General features: G+C 39.2%; 2 protein-coding genes across 2 annotated transcripts; one reads left to right on the top strand and one right to left on the bottom strand.

The window, feature by feature from the left end:
- Nucleotides 1,216–13,687, bottom strand: CEP76 (centrosomal protein 76). The gene is made up of 12 exons (XM_021385755.1): nucleotides 13,539–13,687; nucleotides 12,960–13,115; nucleotides 12,292–12,373; nucleotides 11,683–11,907; nucleotides 10,853–11,038; nucleotides 8,704–8,801; nucleotides 7,898–8,026; nucleotides 6,890–7,081; nucleotides 4,935–5,101; nucleotides 3,401–3,734; nucleotides 2,022–2,239; nucleotides 1,216–1,560 (listed from the first exon to the last, which is right to left on the bottom strand). Exons 1-12 carry the CDS (start codon nucleotides 13,599–13,601, stop codon nucleotides 1,422–1,424), a joined length of 1,989 nt encoding a protein of 662 aa, XP_021241430.1. The 5' UTR covers nucleotides 13,602–13,687; the 3' UTR covers nucleotides 1,216–1,421.
- Nucleotides 13,706–19,434, top strand: PSMG2 (proteasome assembly chaperone 2). The gene is made up of 7 exons (XM_021385760.1): nucleotides 13,706–13,814; nucleotides 14,408–14,579; nucleotides 14,915–14,973; nucleotides 15,743–15,861; nucleotides 16,953–17,126; nucleotides 18,583–18,703; nucleotides 19,074–19,434. The coding sequence occupies exons 1-7, from the start codon at nucleotides 13,758–13,760 to the stop codon at nucleotides 19,191–19,193; spliced, it is 822 nt and encodes a 273-aa protein (XP_021241435.1). The 5' UTR covers nucleotides 13,706–13,757; the 3' UTR covers nucleotides 19,194–19,434.

The following is a 19,626-nucleotide window of genomic DNA, read 5'->3' as shown; positions in this document are numbered from 1 at the left end:
CAGTATTTTGCAGTGCCCCCGTCTGTACAAGCAGAGTACCACATGCTGGACAGGCAAGACACTGCCAGGTCCCAAAGAGACACACACTGGTCCATGTTTTGCTTTCAGCCGTACTGAACATAATGCTTTTCACCCTCCTGCAGTTACACGCACGTGTGTAAGGGACACCACTGTAACCGAGACACAATCAGTATTTAAACGAGCCATTGCATTACCCCTATCCTGCATCCAATGCAATCCAGCCTTTCAACTTGTACTGGATACAATGAAGTCAAGGGAGAAATTGTGCTTTACACTGTGTAACAGACAAATAAATACAGCTTAACGTAATTATTTCATCCTCAGCAGCTGCAGTATGTGTTGCAAGCTTCTCTAATATTATTCATAACAGAGTTCAGCATCGAGTTCTATCGTGCAACAGAACAAAAGGAGGTGGACACAGATAATCAAAGGCAAGGAGCAGCTTCTACAGAAGCAATTGACTCATTTCAATTTTGCCTCAAAAAGTGAAGGCTAAAGTTCCCATGGTAAAAAGCACGAGATGCAGGGCATGGTTGCCATTTCTCAAAGCATAAAGGCTAGAGGACATCCACACAAAATCATCCATGTGTTTAAGACCACCAAAACCACAGATAGATAATTAAGTGTGGATGGGAATATCAGAATCTGACAAAATCAGGACTGGTTATTAACCAAAACAACTTCTAGCTCAGAAGCCTGCTAAGTTTGACTGTCAAAAACCGTAGAATTGTTACAGAGAAGAGCCTCTACAGCTTTGTTGTTTTTTTTTTTTTTTTCTTCTAATCATCCACTACATTGTCAGGGAAAAGGGATGAGGTTAGATAGACATTACCAAACTCAGTACAGCTATCCACATGTTCAGGTGTCCAAGACTTATTTTTAAACATAAAAAAACCCCATAATTTGTTACATTCATAGATTAACTGTATTACCTGTACCTGACTGCTGGTTCCTAGAAGCTGAACTTAGAAGCTATTGTTAGCCCCAAAAGAGGCAGAAATAAATTTCCATCATGGAAGAAGCATAAATGAACTTCAGTAACTCTGATTTCCGTCATTCATAAAGAACGCCCTGGACACCACCGATGCAGAGATAAAACAGACTATTTTCTAAATTAGCTCTCACATTAATTCAGAACTGCGGAAGAGAAAACAATATTATATGTATGCATTTTAATAACTTGACCAACATTCCTGTAAGTATTAAAAGTAGCTTTTATTAAAATAAATTCTCTGTATAAATACAATCATTACTGTGTACACAATTCATTTCACTACAAACATACCGCAGTATTCAAAATCAGTGGCATTTATATAAAATACAATATTCGTTCTGTTGCGTAATTTGATATGCAAGTACATTATTTTGCACATCTAGAGAGGTGTGAATTACTTTGTTTTTCAGAGGACAGAGCGGTATTTACAAGCAAACATGATCCAAACAGCACATGCAGATTCCGGGTATGTAAACACCCGTACACGAACCGCAAGTCGCACTTGGTCACCTCTACAACAGATTATTTCTTCACAAAAAGGAGACCTGTGACAGAAGACAAGAGTAACAAATATCACCAAGCTGCTTTTTACATTTTCAGTTACACGTGTGCAATTATTTGAAACACGCTTGACAGTTAACTATGAACATCCGAGGTCTGCGGATACAATAAATACTGTTTTGTAGTGGAATGGCTGTTGTGTTTGAGAACAAGATTACCACTGGCCACTTTTAACAACTGCAGAGAAACAAAAATAATCATATTTCAGGGAAAAAAAAAAAAGACACACCTTGTCTTTTTATTTAATCCATTAGAAGTCTTCTCATCACTAAACATACCCATTCAACGTAAGAGCTGTATCCCATGAGCCATTCATTAAGTATACCACACACTTCCTCCAGTTCTTACTTCAGGAAACTGATTTTCTTTAAAATTCCCTCCCCCAAAAAAGCCACAATTCATAATTAACTATTACTACTTGGTATTTATATATACTTAGTCTTACCGAAGACATGTGGCAAATGCTCTTCTGGCATTTCTGTACACAAAATGGATAGGAAACCCTTTAAATGTGTGACCATCAGGTACTGCTCTTCTCACAGCATCCTGAAACTCCTCGTTTCCTGCAGAAATACCTGTTGCACGTTCAAGCTCATAGGCTGCTAATGCTGGTGACAATAGATAGGATAGATGGTCATCCCAAACAGTAGAAAGGCCAAGATCCTGTGAGGCAAATCACAGCACGATGACAACCACGAAGAAAAATAAATTAGGATATTATTACGTTCGCATACTGTATAGATTCAGATAAATCTATAAACCATGACACTTGTAGTTCATGGAAGTGAATCCACGAAGCAGTAAGATACAGATACTGATTCACACACCAAACTAGAAGGATCAGGAATCAAACACCACAAACAAAATACCAAGCACTGATCAAGAAATTAAGTCAGACTAGACTAAACCAAGACTAGCAGAGTAAAAACTAGATGTTTTAGCTACAGTAACTTCGGAAGAAATTTAAGATGGTGCTAGGTCATAAAGACACAGCAGAAATATGGGAAAGATCAACTAAGATTCACTTCATATTCTTCTAATGTCTCTTCGAAGTTCACTTCAAAAAACACACAAGTTCCCAAAAGAACGAATGCACACACACATACATGCACTTTCCTCCACCCATTCCACAAGTGCAAACAAACAGAAAAATCTACCAGATATAGTTTATGAGATACATACTCTGAGAACTGTTTGCCACCCTAAGTTTGAGCTTTATGTGGTAAGAGAGAGATAATAATGAAAATAAAGGAGGGGAGGAAAAGGGGGAGTTGAAGAGAGGAAGAGAGTGAGAGAGAGGGAGGAAGGAGAGAAATCCTGATTAAGGGTGAAACTAACTTCCAGAAATACCTGCTAATTTTGTAAAGCATTGAGAGTAAAATCATGACAGCTGGAAGACCGCTTTTATCAAGGGACAAATAAATAAATAAATAAAACTGTGATGGATACACTCAGCTCACTGACAAACAGATTTTCTCTTTTTAGTTCTATCATAGAGCACTCATAAGCAGCCTGTAGATGCCTGTAAGCCAAAAATCATACTCCTCAAGAGACCAAAGGCAGGGTGGGAGGAATAAGCCCACATGCAAATGCAGAATTGCCACTGCAAACAGTATGTACGACATCTAAACTTGCTCTGTACAGTCATCCCAAATGTTTTTTTCATTTGCTTCAATTTTAACACACTGCATTTCTGCAAAAGCTGATGGAGAACGCATTACAAAGGCGTAAGTATTTACATTACAAGCAGCTATTCAAAACAAGTACACAGTAAAACCATGAATCTTTATTACCTTATCAGTGACAGTTTTTAAACAAGATTACCTTCCTGTGTTCCGAGACAAGTATTCTCAGTTGCAGTTCTATATCGTTGCTTGTCACTGCTACATCTACTGCAGAAGCACACAAAGGAGGAAAAGGGGGAACTGAAGATGCTGTTCCAGGAGAACACACCGATTTTATTGCTTCTGCACTCATGGGCTTCCATTTAGACTCATCGTGTAGGTCAAACACACAGACCTCCACAGCATCAGAGGGCTGACAGTTTCCGTAGAACTTCTGATGGTTGAAGACACAACCTATTGTGCGATAAGGATACAATGGCTTGGGCTGTTCCACTATCGGAGGGTCATCAGGGTTGATAGGTCTGTGGATGTACCTGATTAAAAACACCCAATTATGAATTAATACACTTTGTATTTCAAGTCAGGCTAAAAATACTTTGATAGGACAGGAGTAAGTCATTTCTTCTTGTAAAAATGTTACCTAAATTTGTTATCTTCCCCCCCCCCAAAATGACATTCTTACAGAAAAGTAATCATATACGTTTTGAAGGCGTAGCATACAATGCAATAACGCATCACTTTTCTTCTTTAAATCTAGAAAAGTAAGCTAATCAATAGGACAGATGCTCAATAGCAATTACATTTTGCAACTGCATACTCATACAGCTTCCACATTATTTACCACATTTTGAGAAATAAATCTTAAAATGTTCATCACAGCATACGCAATCACTGGTGAAACATCATTTCTTATTTTCAACACTCGAGATCCATCAGCTCTTTTCTCAAAGCCAAAAATTTTATGTTTAAATATACGGTCCCACTGTACTTCCACCAATGTGACTTGAAGCTACGTATTACAAAAATTATGTTTCTAAAAGTATTGCTTCAAATAGCACTAAGAAGTATAATGATACAGATCAGCGCCGACATCCATACACAGAAAGTTCCTTTCACTGAAGTTCTGAGCATACTGTTTAAATTTGCTGTAAAAATCGGGCTCCAGTACTATTCTATGCACTTGAGAGATAGGGTTCACAGAAGAAAAAGGGGAAGAATTAACGGATTCCAGAAGCTTTAGAGCACACGACTACACGTGCTCTTCTAAGAAAACCCACACGAGAGAGGATTTCAGAGATCTTACAGAGATTTCTGCAGGGAACAAAGTAATGTAACACTGATTTCACAGATGAACTAAGATTAAAAAAAAATATATAGGCCCCTAAACTATTGTGTCAGATTTCATCTTCTTCACAAATCACAACAATCAATTGCCCTAAGAGGCAAAACAGTTACCATACTGCTTAAAACCACAGAAAAGTATATTATGAAATATTTCACCTCACACTCAAGCAGTGATTCTCCCAACAGCAGAAGAACACAGAAAAAAGATTCAAAGACAAAAGTCTCCTAGATACTTACTTACATGACAAGACAGAGAGATAAAAAACACACCAAAAAAAACAAAGAAACAAGACAAAACCAACAAGAACACAAACAAAAACAAAACCACCAAAAGAACTACATCAATCTCAGTACACATTGTTTAGTTTTCTTATTTTCTTTTTACTCACCTATGTCCCGTTAAGCTCTCCCAAAAAGTAATTGTTCCATCGGTTCCACATGTCATTACCCAGGTGTGGGGGACTCCTTTTGCCTTTGTTCCTACACACACAAAGGCATCTAATCCATAGCCAAGAAGAAGACTGCACAGAAGGTTAGCATGATCTTCACAGTCACCCTAGGCAGTAAATGTTTGTGAGTTGGTTTGATTATCAAGCACAGCTAAAAATATTAGAGAAAGAAAAAAGTATTTCTCCAGTTGTTATCTAACATGTCATGTTTCCCTCCTGTTTGCCTAAAGCACGCACCAGAAGTCAGGACTTGAAGGTTTACAAATTTAAAAATCTTGAAGTCCTTTTTTTATATGCACTGTATCAAAGCATATCAGGCTTTTACAACTGCCAAGACTGTAATAAGAGTACAGCAGAAAAATAAGATCTATGCACATACCACAGAAAAGCAAGCCAAAACCAGGACCTATCCATCTGCGAAGACAAAACTAATATTCTAATTAAATTTACAAATGTACATTAGGCAAATACCCGAGGTAATATCAGAGATTATAAGTTAGGAAACTTAGTCACTAAATAAAAAATAGCTCTTCTGTAATTATACTGCCTTAAACGTACTGATAATGTTCAGAAAAATATAAAATGGGATCTCCCAAGGACTGAGCTATTAAACAGCTGCAAGTCACGTCTCACTGCATTTCCTGCCAATCAGAAAATAAGTTTTCTTCATGTTAAGAAATTGGTAGCAATAAATTTATGTCTAAGTTTTCCTCCTATGTTCCTTACAACATGTTAGCTGTAGAAGAAGAAAAGAAGTCCACACGCAACAAAGCCTTGCTAATACAAATCACAGCATTCATTAGATAAATAGCATAGTCTTCCCCTAATATAATCTACAAAGAAAATATCCAGATAAGTACATTTAAACAAGTTTTTGTTGAATGTGTTAATTTAATAACATGTCATGGTTTTGGCTAGAATGGAGTTAACATTCTTCACAGAGGCTCATATGGTGCTGTGTTTTGGATTATTTAAGAGAACAGTGCTGATAACACACCATTTCAGTTGTTGCAGAGCAGTGTTTACACAGAGCCAAGGATATTTCAGCTCTTCAAGCTGCCTTGACTGCGGGGAGCTGTGGGGCACAAGGAGCTGGGAGGACAGAAACAGGACAGCTGATCCAGACTGGCCAAAGGGATGTCCCATGCCATATGGCACCGTGTTCAGCGATAAAAGTTGGGGTGAAAGAGGAAGGGGGGACATTTGCGGTGGCGGCATTTTTCTCGAGGAGCCATTACATGTGATGAGACCAGCTTTCCTGGAGGTGGCTGAACATTTGTGTGTGAGGGAAAGTAGTAAACAAACTCCTTGCTCTGCTTTGCTTCCATGTGCAGCTCTACTTTTAATCGTAAGCAAATTACTGTGATTCTGAACACAGAAGTATCTTGGTGGTGATGAAAAGCACCAATGACTCCAAGGAGGTATTAAAAGGGATCAGTATTACTTTAATAAATACAAGATAAAAACTCTAATCCAGAATGAGTTACGATTTAAATTATTATAGTCATGTGATACAAACCGTGGACTAGGTGGAAACATTTAGTGAAAAACCCTATCTTGCATAAATGGAACGCAAACACTTACTGTCAATATGTTTTAGCACCATCTACAACATTATTTTTCCAGAAAAGACTTTCCTAGTTCTTCCTGGATTAGTCCAAAATTAAGCATAAATTCACTGAACAACTACATAGGATCTTAAAGAAGCAAATGAAGCAACCTCACTGTCCAATGGATGCACTGAAAAACAGACTCCAACAACATCACTAAAGAAAGTAAGTCAGCTCCAAAGCCTTCTTGTCTACTATTTAACATCCATCTCTGTTTTAAATTATCTTCAATAAGCTATTTGCATCTAAGAATTAATGTGTCATGCAAAGACTGTTTTTACATACCTTGTTTCTACATAGGAATGCGAGAAGAGTGCACCACTGCTCTTGTTTTCCACCACCTCCTCCAATGACAGGAGCTCTTTCATAACCCAGGACACTGACAAATCGCGCTGCTTGTCTAGGCGTGTCTAGCAACCGGCCTGCTCGAAGTGGTCTGATATATGAACATACCGGACGGTTTACTCCATTTTCATCCTGAACATGGGAAAAAAAAATAGTACTGTTAAAACTTTCTGAAGCAATTCAGACCTATTGCTAGTCTTCAGTGAAACTTCCATTCTAGCTGCACCAGGTGCGTTCAGCAGTGAGATGAACCCGCCACACCCTTACGTGGAAGCTGACACTACCCCTGAACACACCTGGTCCTGCCAGAACGGAAGCTCTCACTTCACTGAAGACAAACAGTAGGTATGGATTGCTTCCGGAAGTTATTTCAGCATCCGTGCCAGGAAAATTGCTACTCTGCAAGTTAAATTCATAGCATGATAAACACAAAGTACCATACCACTGAGGGGCAGTTACCAAGGAACAACTGATGCACCGTAACTTACTAGCCTATGATTTGTTCATGTCTGTAGCTGCCACGCAACATTCACCAGCCAGATTACTTTATTGACCAGAATGCTCAAATATTGTGTGGATCTGCTCTAATATATCCAGTAACTCCACTCTTTATTATTGTGTAAAACTTGTTTGAAATAGCTTGCACAGATCACTTAAGCATTTGCCATTTGTAGTTATTCAAGGAAAAGACTAAATTGGCTTTGCTACCATCTACATCGGGGGTGCTTGGAGCAGCCCTTCTTTATGCATCATGCTCTTCAGCTTCAGTATACATAGTTCAATTCTTGAAAATTTCATTTTCAGCATGCTATGTCACATGCAGTCCCGACTGGAATGTAACCACATCATAAATCTATACAGATTCTACATACACAAACTTCAAAAACATATCTAAGATTAAAAAGATATCCTGAAGAACAGATTGGTATATTTGTAAAATGTACAAACCTGTGCAAAAATCTTTACCAGCCTTGTGTTGTGTGTAGGCCTAATCTGCAGGTATTCTCTCCACCACTGTTTAGCATATACAAGAAATAAACGTTCTTTTTCTGCTATCTTCTGACGTTCCAAAGTAAACTATAGGTAAGAAAATAAACATAACCAATCATACATATAATTCCAAATAAGAATAAAAAAAGTAATCAATGTACGTAGTAGCATACAATCCTTGCATATGTAAAATGAAGTTTAATAGGACAGCACGCAACGAATGCTAAAGAATAGTATTTTAAACGAAAATCCAATGAATGTAAAACTCAATTTACATTTCTTGTTTGTAGGCTCATATATTGAGCTTAACTGAGTAGCGTTCATCTTCAGTGATGCATGTCTGTATAGAAGGATTATTCAGCCTGTGAAGCATGGGATAATATCTGTATGCATCTTCAGGCCACTATTTACTGGCTTTTCAAGCAGAATAGCTGACTGTTGAAATTATTTTTTCAAATGGGAAAAGAGAGCAAGGAAACATATACAATATACTTAATGTTCTTCAGATAGTATCTTACTTATTTCACTTTCTAAAGTTTCGATGTATGTAATTATTAAAAATAAACATTGTAAAATTTCAAATGAAGTAATGAATAGTATAAACAAAGTAGTTTAAAACAAGGTAACTGCATTTAAAGGGAATGAAAAAAAAAAGCATTCAAAAACCCACAGCTCCCAGTATCTACATAAGTAATTGTATAGCGAGCATTCCCCCTGCCGATAAAAGAAGAGGTCACCCCCTTGCCCCCCAGGATATTACTTACTTGCGTATTCGTTATTTCTGGAGACAGCGTCTTACCAAGCAGTGGATACATTTCAAGTCTGACGTTCAAAACACCAACAGGAACCTTTGATTCTGTACCTTTGAACCAAAATACAATTCCTATCAGTCCTTTCAAATTCATTTTACTCAGAACTTCAGCGGGCAGGAACAAATAATAGTTAAAATCATACAATCATGAAAAATATCTAAACTTCTCTAAGTATATATAACATAAAGATCTTCACTTAAATTTTAAACTCAAGAATGAAAGGAAAAATAACCTGGCTTAAGAAGCTGGTAATTGGATCTGAGCTCTGAGGGTCTCTTTCCAGCCAATATGAGAACTTTATCAATACTTTAAGCAATATCAGAATATTAATGCTGCTCTGTAAGTGCTAGAATATGCAACTACAAACAGATTAAAAGAGCCACAGTGTAAAAGTGCCTGTTCTTACTGACTGTACAACTCACTGCTCAAACTGATGCAGTCAGAGCGGGGTGAAGCTCATTTTACCCAGCATACAGTTTATTATGGAAGACCTGAGATGCCACACAAACGATCGTATTTAAAATACATATATTTTAAAAAGGAATCTAATGTTGTTGCATAATGCTCAACATTTTGAACTCCATAAACAGCAAGAAGAAATAAATTACAATAGAGATACGGAATGATAAATAATCCGAGCAGAAACATCACATAGTGGCTTGTCTATTTATGTGAGATAGCAGCATGCTTTCTGATGCTCTTGATGAATTTTGTAGAGCGGCTAGACTTTGGGAAAGGAGAAAAAGCACTTGAATATCTGGATTTATACTTTATTACTCTGGAAAAAAGTTAATGATAAATTAATTAGAAAATTAGATTAGAACTCCTCCCATCACCCATATAAGTGTCAAACAAGTTATTATAAATAAACACCTCTGTACCTAAAAGTCTGCACAAAGCCATATTGTTTTGTAAAGCTTTGCCAACAATCGGCATTGTCAGAATAAAATGATGCAAGCATATTAGTAAATAAACATACTATATTTGTGTTCACTGAAAAAGAAAAGAAGACAATAATGATTGTATGGGAACTGCTGAGACATGGCCTGAACCACTGATTGAGCACCTGGAGGAAAGATCCAGTCACCCCCTGGGAGCACAGGTGAGGGCAATTCACCTGTGCAACCAGAAGGGGTGGAGCCTGGCTCCACCCCTCTTAGGCCTCATTTAAGGGCTGACTGCCCCTGAGGAAGGTTCTCTTTCTGGAGATCCCTCCTTGTGGGGAGCCTTTCCCTGTAAGCACAAAATCTTCTGATCCGGGTGAGCGCTATATTTTCCTTCCACCTTTTCTAACGCTATTTCCATCGTGTTAGTCCTTCTGATTGCTACAATGATGAAAATTAATAATGACTTAAATAGCTTGTTAGATCTTGAAACTATTTTGAAGATAGAGTTTAATCTCCATTGAAATTAGCAAGGGCCTATTAGGATACCTAGCAGGTAGAGAGAGTGTGACAACACATACTCAAATAACTCAGCTATTATTTGATGGAATGCTGGGGTAGGAAGTCAAGATACATCATGATGGTCCTAGATCTAGACTTCAGGCCTTAAAATTGTATTATCCTAAATACTCAAGACGAACAGTTGAAAAGGGTGGCGATGACAAGTGACTCACAAAAATACAAAGGTATGTTAACAGTTCAGCACCTAAACAAAGCCGCTCCACCCTTCTATAAGAAAACATGCTTCCAGCTACTGGAATGCATGGTAGCACAGCAGAGATCCCTTTCTCCAACTGTTGCTACAAAGGACAAACTAGATTTTACACTTGAGAGCATTGACAGGATAGTTTCCCGGAGATGCATTTGCTGACTTATATTTGTCTTGATAGTTTATCCACATTCTGCAGAAAACCAACGGAGGCTCCCAGATACAAGGGCCATTACTGCACAGGATCTGGAACACATGTTCCTAGCACTTCAATAAGACAAAAATCTGACCATTAGTATCCTACATAAACTCTTCCTAAGGATACCTTAAAGTAATTCATGAATTGAACTAAAATCAAACTACATCATAAATACTTCTTTAAGCTGATAAGCAAACTTAGTATACAATTATTTTAATTAATCATTAAATGCTTATTATTTATTCTTACCTACACCCAGGAGTTCAACAGCAACATTTGTTACGCCGTTCTCTGCAGCTAAGACAGATCGCCACTCCAAGAAATAGGATGCTACTAGTGTTGTCTCACCAAAGGTGTCCGTTTTGATCAGAACCATATGCACTGGATCACATACAGATAACATAGTGGTTGCATCCACCATTTTACTTCCATCACCTGCCATAATTAAACCAAGATAAAATAGCCAGAATATTATCATCCCAAGCCCTCCTTAAAATAATACTACTTTTAGAATACACCACTAAATGAAACTAACTGCATATATTCTCTTGATAACATGGAATGCTTTAGGTCTATTTACTATACACCAGTATTGATTCCAGAATTCTTCCTGTAACATTTAGCTGCTACCATGCTCCCCGGCTACCAACAGCAGAAAGGTAATACAGGAGGTAGACAACTGACTATTCCACAGGTATCTGCCAACTAGTAGCAAACCGAGCTCAAAGTAAAGTTTTTCCTTCTGCGTGGTGACAGCTTTCTATCTATCTCCACAAGAATGTTCAAGGTTGGAAGGGATCTCTGGAGGTCAGCTGGCCCAAGCCCCTGCTCAAGAAGGGACACCGACAGCAAGGTGCCCAGGACCATGCCAGTTACTTTAAAGTGGAAAAGACAAGGATCCAGAAGAGACATCTAATACAGTCATCCATTTCCCTACAAAAATATAGTAATAAATAGGAAAGAAACACACTAAATAATATCAGATCTATTTCAGATTAACTATTAACTCAAAAAGAAATCCAATGAAAAAAAACAAAAGAAACAACATAGCATCAGCTTTAAGTCCATGGTGTTCTTACCCAGGCTATCCTTGTGTACTTCAAGTAAAAAACCATCATGGAAATCTGGCTCACAAGCACAGGGAACAGGTTTAGAACGGAAACGCTGATTTCGGAAATGTAGACATAGAGTGAAAGTAGAACAGATTTGGCCAGGAAGAGGATCTTGTTCTTCAAGATGTTCCAGAAAAGCTTTTCCACCCAGAACCTGAAGGTAAAGATACCTTCGTGTTGGGTCAATGTTAGCTGTAAAGCGTAGCAACAAAAATGACGAGACTACAAACAGATCTCAGGAAGCATGTTAAACATCAGCTAACTAACAAGAGAATTGAAATTAAAAAAAAAAGTTTTTGAAAATAAGTCCTTGGGAGAAAGTGATTTTAAAATACATCGAAGCTACCTTAATGTAAAATAAATGAAGCTTATTAACATCACATAAAACTTGAATTTGTATCAGTCACACAAACTTACATCCTTTAGATAAGCAGGGAAGACATCTATTTCCCCTCTTTGGAGGCTTTAAATGAATCCAATTCATACTGGATTATTAATTCGAAGTTCAATAATCCTACACTTGATATTTCTATCAAAACTACAATCCAGAAATATTAAAATAAACGAGCAACATACTTTTTTTCAAAACCAGTGGTTCTCTATCAACAAAATGTGTCGATGGTTTTGGAGATGAAGTCCTCTCCTTTCCATTCACATCCTGGAATCATAATAAAGAATTATTAAGGTGTTAAGTGAAGCAACACATCCTTCTTTAATTTAAAGTATCCTCCTTTCTATTCAAATGTTATTCCTCTTGTAAGCCTGCTACTAATATGTGAGTCTTAACAAAAACTGAACAAACACTGACAGTGCAGTATTATCACTACACCAAATACAGCACACACTGTTCTGTCCTAAAAACATCTCAAATCACTAAAGCCTTTTTGAACTGTTAGAAATAATACCTTTCTGTACATTAAGGGGGTCTACAAGAAAATAGGAGAAGGACTCTTTGACAGGGAGTGTACAGATAGGACAAGGGGCAATGGCTTTAAATTGAAAAGTGATAGATTTAGATGAGATAGAAGGAATATTTTTTTTCAGAGGACAGTGAGGCATGCCAGGCTGGATGGGCCCTGGGCAGCAGAGCTGGTGGGTGGCAGCCCTGCTCACGGCAGGGGGATGGTCCCCTCCAACCTAAGCCATTCTGTGATTCCATGCTTTTAGTGCATTACAACTTTGACAAGACACCATGTCAGTAAGAGAAATAAGCAAAGTATTTTCACTCTTCAAGAGGTTCTCACAGTCACAAATTTAAGTTCTTTCATAACGTCATCGATGATTCCTCGTTGTCTTAAGGCTTTCATCAGATCTTCTGTGGATAACTGCTGATGTTCAGGTGCCAGCTCCTCACGGATCGTCTCTGCAAGAACTTCTCGGATCCTGCCATGGACATCCATCTGAAAGAGAACCCCTGACACGCTACAGATAGAAGCTTCCCATACCAGTTACAACTCAAGAAGCATTCTGTAGGGCTGCCAGTACTTTCTGCACACAGTGCCCATGAGTTCTCTGGTTTAATAAGAACCAGTCGAGGAAGTCACATTGCCTCCCCAAAGCAACTCTACCAATGAAAACCTCGTGAGCATGCTTTGGGCCTTAAACCTCTTCCTCGCAAACACCTGCAAATCCACCCGTTTCCCGTTTGAATTTTGAGGGAGACAAAGAAATAAAAACCTCAGATGACCACTTCTGAGTTCTCTAAGGCACAAAAGCAGGCAATGCCCATTTCCTCCCCACTCCAGCACCACACTAGGGGGAGATTCCCCCTCCAAACGCGGCGAGGAGGCGAAATCCCGGCGGAGGCAGCTGGGGCAGCTCACCTTTTGCAGCTGCTGCTGGATAAGCTGCTTCAGCTCCGATCCCTTTCCCGGCGGTAGCGCCATGGCGGCGGGCGGCAGTGGGGCCAAGCGTGGAGCTCCGCCCCAACGGCCGCGGAGCGAGGAGCGCGGGAGGGGCCGAGCCGCCCCGCTGAGAGGGGAGGGAGGGAGGGAAGCGGGCGGGGCTTCGTGGCGTCCATCTCTCCCTGCGGCCTTGCCGGCATGTTCGTGCCTTGCGATGGCGGAGGCTCCGATTTCGCGGGCTTCACGCTGCTTATGGTGAGTGGTTGCCGAGGCCCGGCCCGCGGTGCCGGGGGGGCGGGGGGCTGCGGCCTGAGCGCCTCCAGGGATGGGGCACACGCGGCTCTCTGGGCAGCCGGGCCAGCGCCTCGCCGCCCTCTGAGCGAGGAGTTTCTTCCGAACAGCTAACCTAGATCTCCCCTCTTTTAGTTTAAAGCCATTCCCCCTCGTCCTACCACCAGGACTTACCTTATTCTTGTATACTGGTCAAGCTGAGATTTTAATTTAGTGTGTAATATCAGCATTACCATTAGGTGTCACTTGAGGCCTGCCATTCTGCGTTTGTTTCTGGAGTGACTTTTACTTATTCTGTACCACCTCCTCCCCCCTTCCAAAAAAAAAAAAGGGAGGGAGGAGAAAATTTCAGAACCTTTGTTCAAGTTTACAGTGAGACGAGGTTATTTGCAGAAGTGGCCAGTATGATTCTGTGTGACCAACCTAAGGAATTGTCATCTTGTCTGAAAAAGAGCTGTCACTTAAAGAAATCACGTTTAGTCAGAAATGAAGTATCTTGAATCTTCACCATTTGGAAAGTAAAACACATTGTAATTCATTGACTTCTGTTACTTCAGCCAGCAGTGTCGGTGGGAAACGTTGGCCAGCTGGCAGTAGATCTAGTGATCTCCACACTTTGCATGCCTAAAGTGGGCTACTTCTACACCGATTGCCTGGTGCCGATGGTGGGGAATAATCCATATGCAACAACAAAAGAGAACTCAGTGGAGCTGAGCATAAATGCTGAAGGTGTGTATTGAACGCTGATGGTGTTTGCAAGATGCATACGGTGCAAAAAAGGTTGCATTTACTTCTGTTGTTGTTACATTTTGCTTATGTGAACAGTGTTTAAGGTCCGTAATAACAGCTTCAATACCTAAATCGCTGTCTTAGGAATAAGTAAAATTAAATCCAATGAAGACATCGCATGAAAATAGGTATTTATTTTTAACAGCAGTCGAGTTTTCCAGTAATTGGATTTGATAACTGAAAGGTTATCCTCAGGTTTGTAAGGCAGATAAACCTGTATACTTCTAAGCCCAGATTTCTTTCTTGTTAAAAAGCTTCATTATTTCTCCTTGTAGTGTATTCATTGCCTTCAAAGAAACTTGTAGTTCTGCAGATCAGATCACCTTTTATAAAGGTATGTGCGTCCATGGATTCTTCTGAGCTTACTGGTCAGTAGTTGCTGTAGTTCTGTGCGCAGATGGTAAATTTTACAAAATAAACAGACTGAAGAAGCACAACTAGAAGAACTCTGCCAGGTTAGAAAATGTTGTCGTAAAACAGACCAAAATCTAGCAAAATATTTTTCTACTCAGTGCTGCAATACTTTTTGTGATGGATACAGTTTTGTGTCAGAGCTGATTTCTGCACTCTCTATGGGCTGAGGTTTAGTTTTGTTTTTCCAAACCCCAGAACAGCTCAGCCGTATTGTTAGATTTTATTGTTAACATGTCCTTAGTTATTAATAGTCTTGAACAAAACACAGAATGTTCTGAGTTTTGTCCATTTCTCTTTTCTTCATAGAGTTCTTGTCATTGCGTATGAATCTTGTATTGTAATGGCTTCATTTTTTGCCACTGCTTTTTGGCAAAATGTGGAAGAATACGATGTGATCTAAATGTTGTCCCATCTTGTTCTAGAGCTTTTTCCGTTGGTACTTACTGCACACAAAACTGTTGTTATTAATGTGATCTTAGTAAATATAATCATCATGTGTGTAGTTTGATTAAGTAAATTGCCAGTCCACTGCTTTTTGAAAGGAAATGTGAACCTGTGAGTTGAAGGGATGTGAAGAAAAATTTATACAAAACTGAGCATTAAATATAACATCTCACATTGTTGGCTTTTGGTGTTTTTTTATTGACACAAAACATTTTTATTTCATTTTCCTCTGTCTTTGCATAAAGAACAAGTACAGGCCATTCTGTCAAACACTGCTTTCTTGGGTGGAAAGCAGCAAATGTGCCAGAGTCATTCTTCTGTCCAGCAGCCACGCATACCAGCGTGATGACGAACAACTTCTGGGGTATGTTTGTGTCCTTAAAAGATCTACTTAATACTTATGCTTTTTTTGGCAAACTGACTTTTTTCTCTCTGCTTAGTACTTTTTGTAGTACTTTTCGTTATTTTGCTTTGCTGTGTAGATAGGACATCTTGTTTTAATAATGTATTAAATATTTTATGTTATGCGGCGCTAGTCTCTGAACTTACTCCTGTTGAAAGTCCAGAGCAAATCATACACTGTAAGGGCATCGTGCTTTGCCTGCACTGTCAGCCTCAGTTATAACTTCTTAATTTCCTGCTGTTGCAAGCAATGTCAAGGACCAGCTGCTAGAGGTCACAGAGTAGATATCTAAAATTGAGAATATTAGTTAGTCTCCTAACCTTTATTCGATTATTTTGCATGTTGAGGATTTTCAATATATGGTAAGATCTCCAGGCTGCATACATGTGTAGAGCCTTAAAGGAGGTTTAGGTCTATGCGCATCCCAGATAAGAGTTCCCAGTGCTGTTTGAATGCAGTTTGAAGAACGGCCAGCTAAGATGGAGTGAAGTGGGCTGGAGTGATAGTCACTTTGCGCATTCTGAGTCACAAGTTGTACCCATTTCACTTTTTTTTGTGAAGGGGAACACGAGCACCATCGCATAACTCAGACAACGGAGTCACTGAAGACTAACACATGCAGAAAACAGCTTACTGAAGTCTGTGGGTAGTTGTAGCGTGAGCCTGTTAAAAATACTGTGTAACAGTGAAGTCCATGCTTACAAACTAACTTTAATTGAATCTGTTCCCATCTGAAAGAAGAAAAAACACCTTTTATATGTAAATTATTTTAACAGCAAAAGTTCTCCTACTTATGTGCTTATGTTTCTGGTATTTGCCGGTTACAAAAGTATATAAAAAAGGATACCTTGGTTATATTTGTGGCAGAAAATTGTGTATATTGTCCGAAGTCACCGAGTACTTGTAAACTTGGGCTTGGGGAGGAAGGGAATATTGCAATTCTTCATTGCAAGTTAGTGGTCCTCAATGCTTGCAGCTCCTTGCTGTCACAAGTAGTAACTTCAGTGCTGTGTTTTACTGTCAGACTGAATGCATTCTTGATTTGTTCCTAGGACACCACTGCGCTACCTACTTACACCAGCTCTTGAGAAAGCAATTGATGGCCATATACAGGAGCTGAAATGGAAAGAAATGGAAAAAGTAGCAGCTTACCCTGGAATAAGTGATACAGAAAAAGTTCTACATATTCCCGGAGGTGGCATCACAAAGTTATTGTTTACTGAGAGGTGAGCTGCCTGTAGATAAATGCATAAAAGATATCAGGTGTCCTATCAGAGCAGCTGGAGGTGTTCGAGAGCAGGTTGGGTGGGGCCCTGGGCAGCCTGCCCTAGTACCAGATCTGGAGGTTGGTGGCCCTGCCTGTGGCAGGGAGGTTGGAACCTGGTGATCCTGGGGGGCCCTTCCAGCCCAAGCCATTCAATAATTCTAATGCATGAGTAAAATTACTGTGGATTAGCTGCAGTTTTTCATTGTTGTTAAAAGGTGTGTGCGTTAGAAGTTGTGGCAAAAGCATGTCGGGTGGCAAGCTTTAGCTAGCAAAGCTCAATCACTGTGCTAAATCTATTAGTTCTGCAAAAGGGATTTGTTTTGTAAGTGCCAGGTGGAAAATTAGCCTCTGGATTTTTGGTTTTTCATGTGTGGTTTTTTTTTCCCTTCACTATTGTTTTTGTCACCCATCCAAACTGTTATCTTCAGCAGCAGGAGTTCCTATTATCATGCTTACCTTTGTGCTGGCTTCAGTTTTGGAAACGGTGCATAGATGCGAAAGCTGAGACTTCCCAGGACTGCAGAAGTTAAAGTAAACTAAACCAATCAAAAACACACAAAAACTTCATGCCTAAGCGAATAAAACATGGCAATGCTAAGGGAAGCTGAAGTGTAAAGATAAAAAAAATTGAAGTTGTTGTGGCACATACATCATAGGACTTAATTTTAAACTCATTGACATTGTTTTGTGGCCCTCTAGTTGGTATCACTTCCCCCCCCCCAAAAAAAAACAACCCACCAAAAAGCAACAATACCAACAGTATGGTAAAAGCCATTTTACCAGAAGTAGCGGTTCTGCTCTAACAAAGGAAAGGGTAAACTTCAACGTATGTTTTTGCAGAATATATGCTTAAGTCAGCTGTGATTGTGGGTTTTAATGACTTTTTCCTGAACGCTGAAATATTAAACGGGGCTTGGAAAGTTCGCTTCATTGGTAGGAGGCAGAAGTGGAAATTTTAACAGCCTGCAAAACTGTCGTTTGAAATACACGGTAGGATGAGGAGTGATTGTACCAAAGGATCTGTATAAATGCCCCACCAGGACAAAAATGCCAGCGCTCTGGTGGCAAACTCCATGTAAAGGAGGCCCTGAGTAACTCTCCATGAGATGGGATTCTTGCCTTGCAAAGAAAGAATAAATTCACATTTTAGAAAGGAAACATTAAGTGTGAAAATGCAACCAATCAAATCTGCAGGAAAAAAAAGAGAAAAAAATATATATCTTGTGTGTGTGTGTGTATATGAATATATAAGGAATACATGTGTGTATGTATAGTATATGGAAATCTGTATTTTCCTTTTTATGTATGATACTTCTGTTTTAAAAGACCATATACAGCTTGTTGTGCTAAATACATAAATACATTTGTTCTTGATTTGTAAAAGAACCAGAAAAGCCTGCTTGTTTTTGTTGCAGCTGTTCCAAAGGAATCCACATGGCAGTTCTTCTCAAATTCTGCTCAGAAGGGGACAATATCCCTGACGCCTTTGGGCTTGTTAACTATCTGAATGAATGGCTTCAGCTAATTAAAATCAGAGTAAGTGCTGTTTGTTTTAGAGCTTTTGCTTTCATATTTTATCTCTGTTATTTTCATTTTCTGTATTGGCTGGCTTCACTTTGGCCTGCGGTCGCCAAGAGCAGGCCAAGTATAAGATATGTTTTGATTAAAATTGTGCTGGGAAGTTTCCCACCCAAAAAACAAACCTTGGGCAGAGGTGGTGGAAAACTGTGTAAAGACTTGGTCTACTTAGAACTTGCAGTACTCTTCTCTACTCATCTCTAAAGCAGTCCACTATGACACTGACGCTTAAAAGACTGCCCATGATTTTAATACGTATGCCAGAGAGAGAATTGCATTCGGTTGTGTGATTATTTAAAATTAAAGCCTTCTTCTGTCCTTGTTGCAGAGAAACTCTTCCGCAGATGCTTCTCCAGAGAGGGAAATACCAGATACTTCTTCACAATGGAAAATACCAAGTTCTTGGCGCCTGCTTTTTGGCAACGGTCTTCCACCTGCGCTCTTCTGATCTGTTTGGATTTCTTCTGTAAGTCACACTGGCATAGTCTCGATATCCCTTGAAAAGATGATTATTTACTGATTGCCAAGCGACAGCAGCCTGATTTGTTATGTAAATACATTAAGAAAAACCTTTTACCCCTGCTAACTATTGAAATAACAGTAACTTGCAGAAATGGAACAAAGAAATAGGTTTCGCATAGTTGTTTATTGAAGATTTTCTTTTTAAATAAAATATTTTTAAAAACTTTTTCTTTGGTTAAGTGTTACTGTAGTAGAAAAGCTCACAGTGTCTCTCTTAGCATAGCTGGGAACTTGACCGATGTGCAGTATTTTATTTCTTTCTAGAAAGACAAAGCCTCACTCTTCTAAGTTAACTGTGGATCTCTTTTGCAAAACCTTCCTGCTGATGTCAGTATAGCTCACAAGTGATCCTTCTGCCT

This window comes from Numida meleagris, chromosome 2 (genome assembly GCF_002078875.1).
Source record: "Numida meleagris isolate 19003 breed g44 Domestic line chromosome 2, NumMel1.0, whole genome shotgun sequence".
NCBI lineage: Eukaryota > Metazoa > Chordata > Aves > Galliformes > Numididae > Numida > Numida meleagris.
Note: the sequence above shows the minus strand (reverse complement) of the source record. Positions and strands in the feature narration are given on the sequence as shown.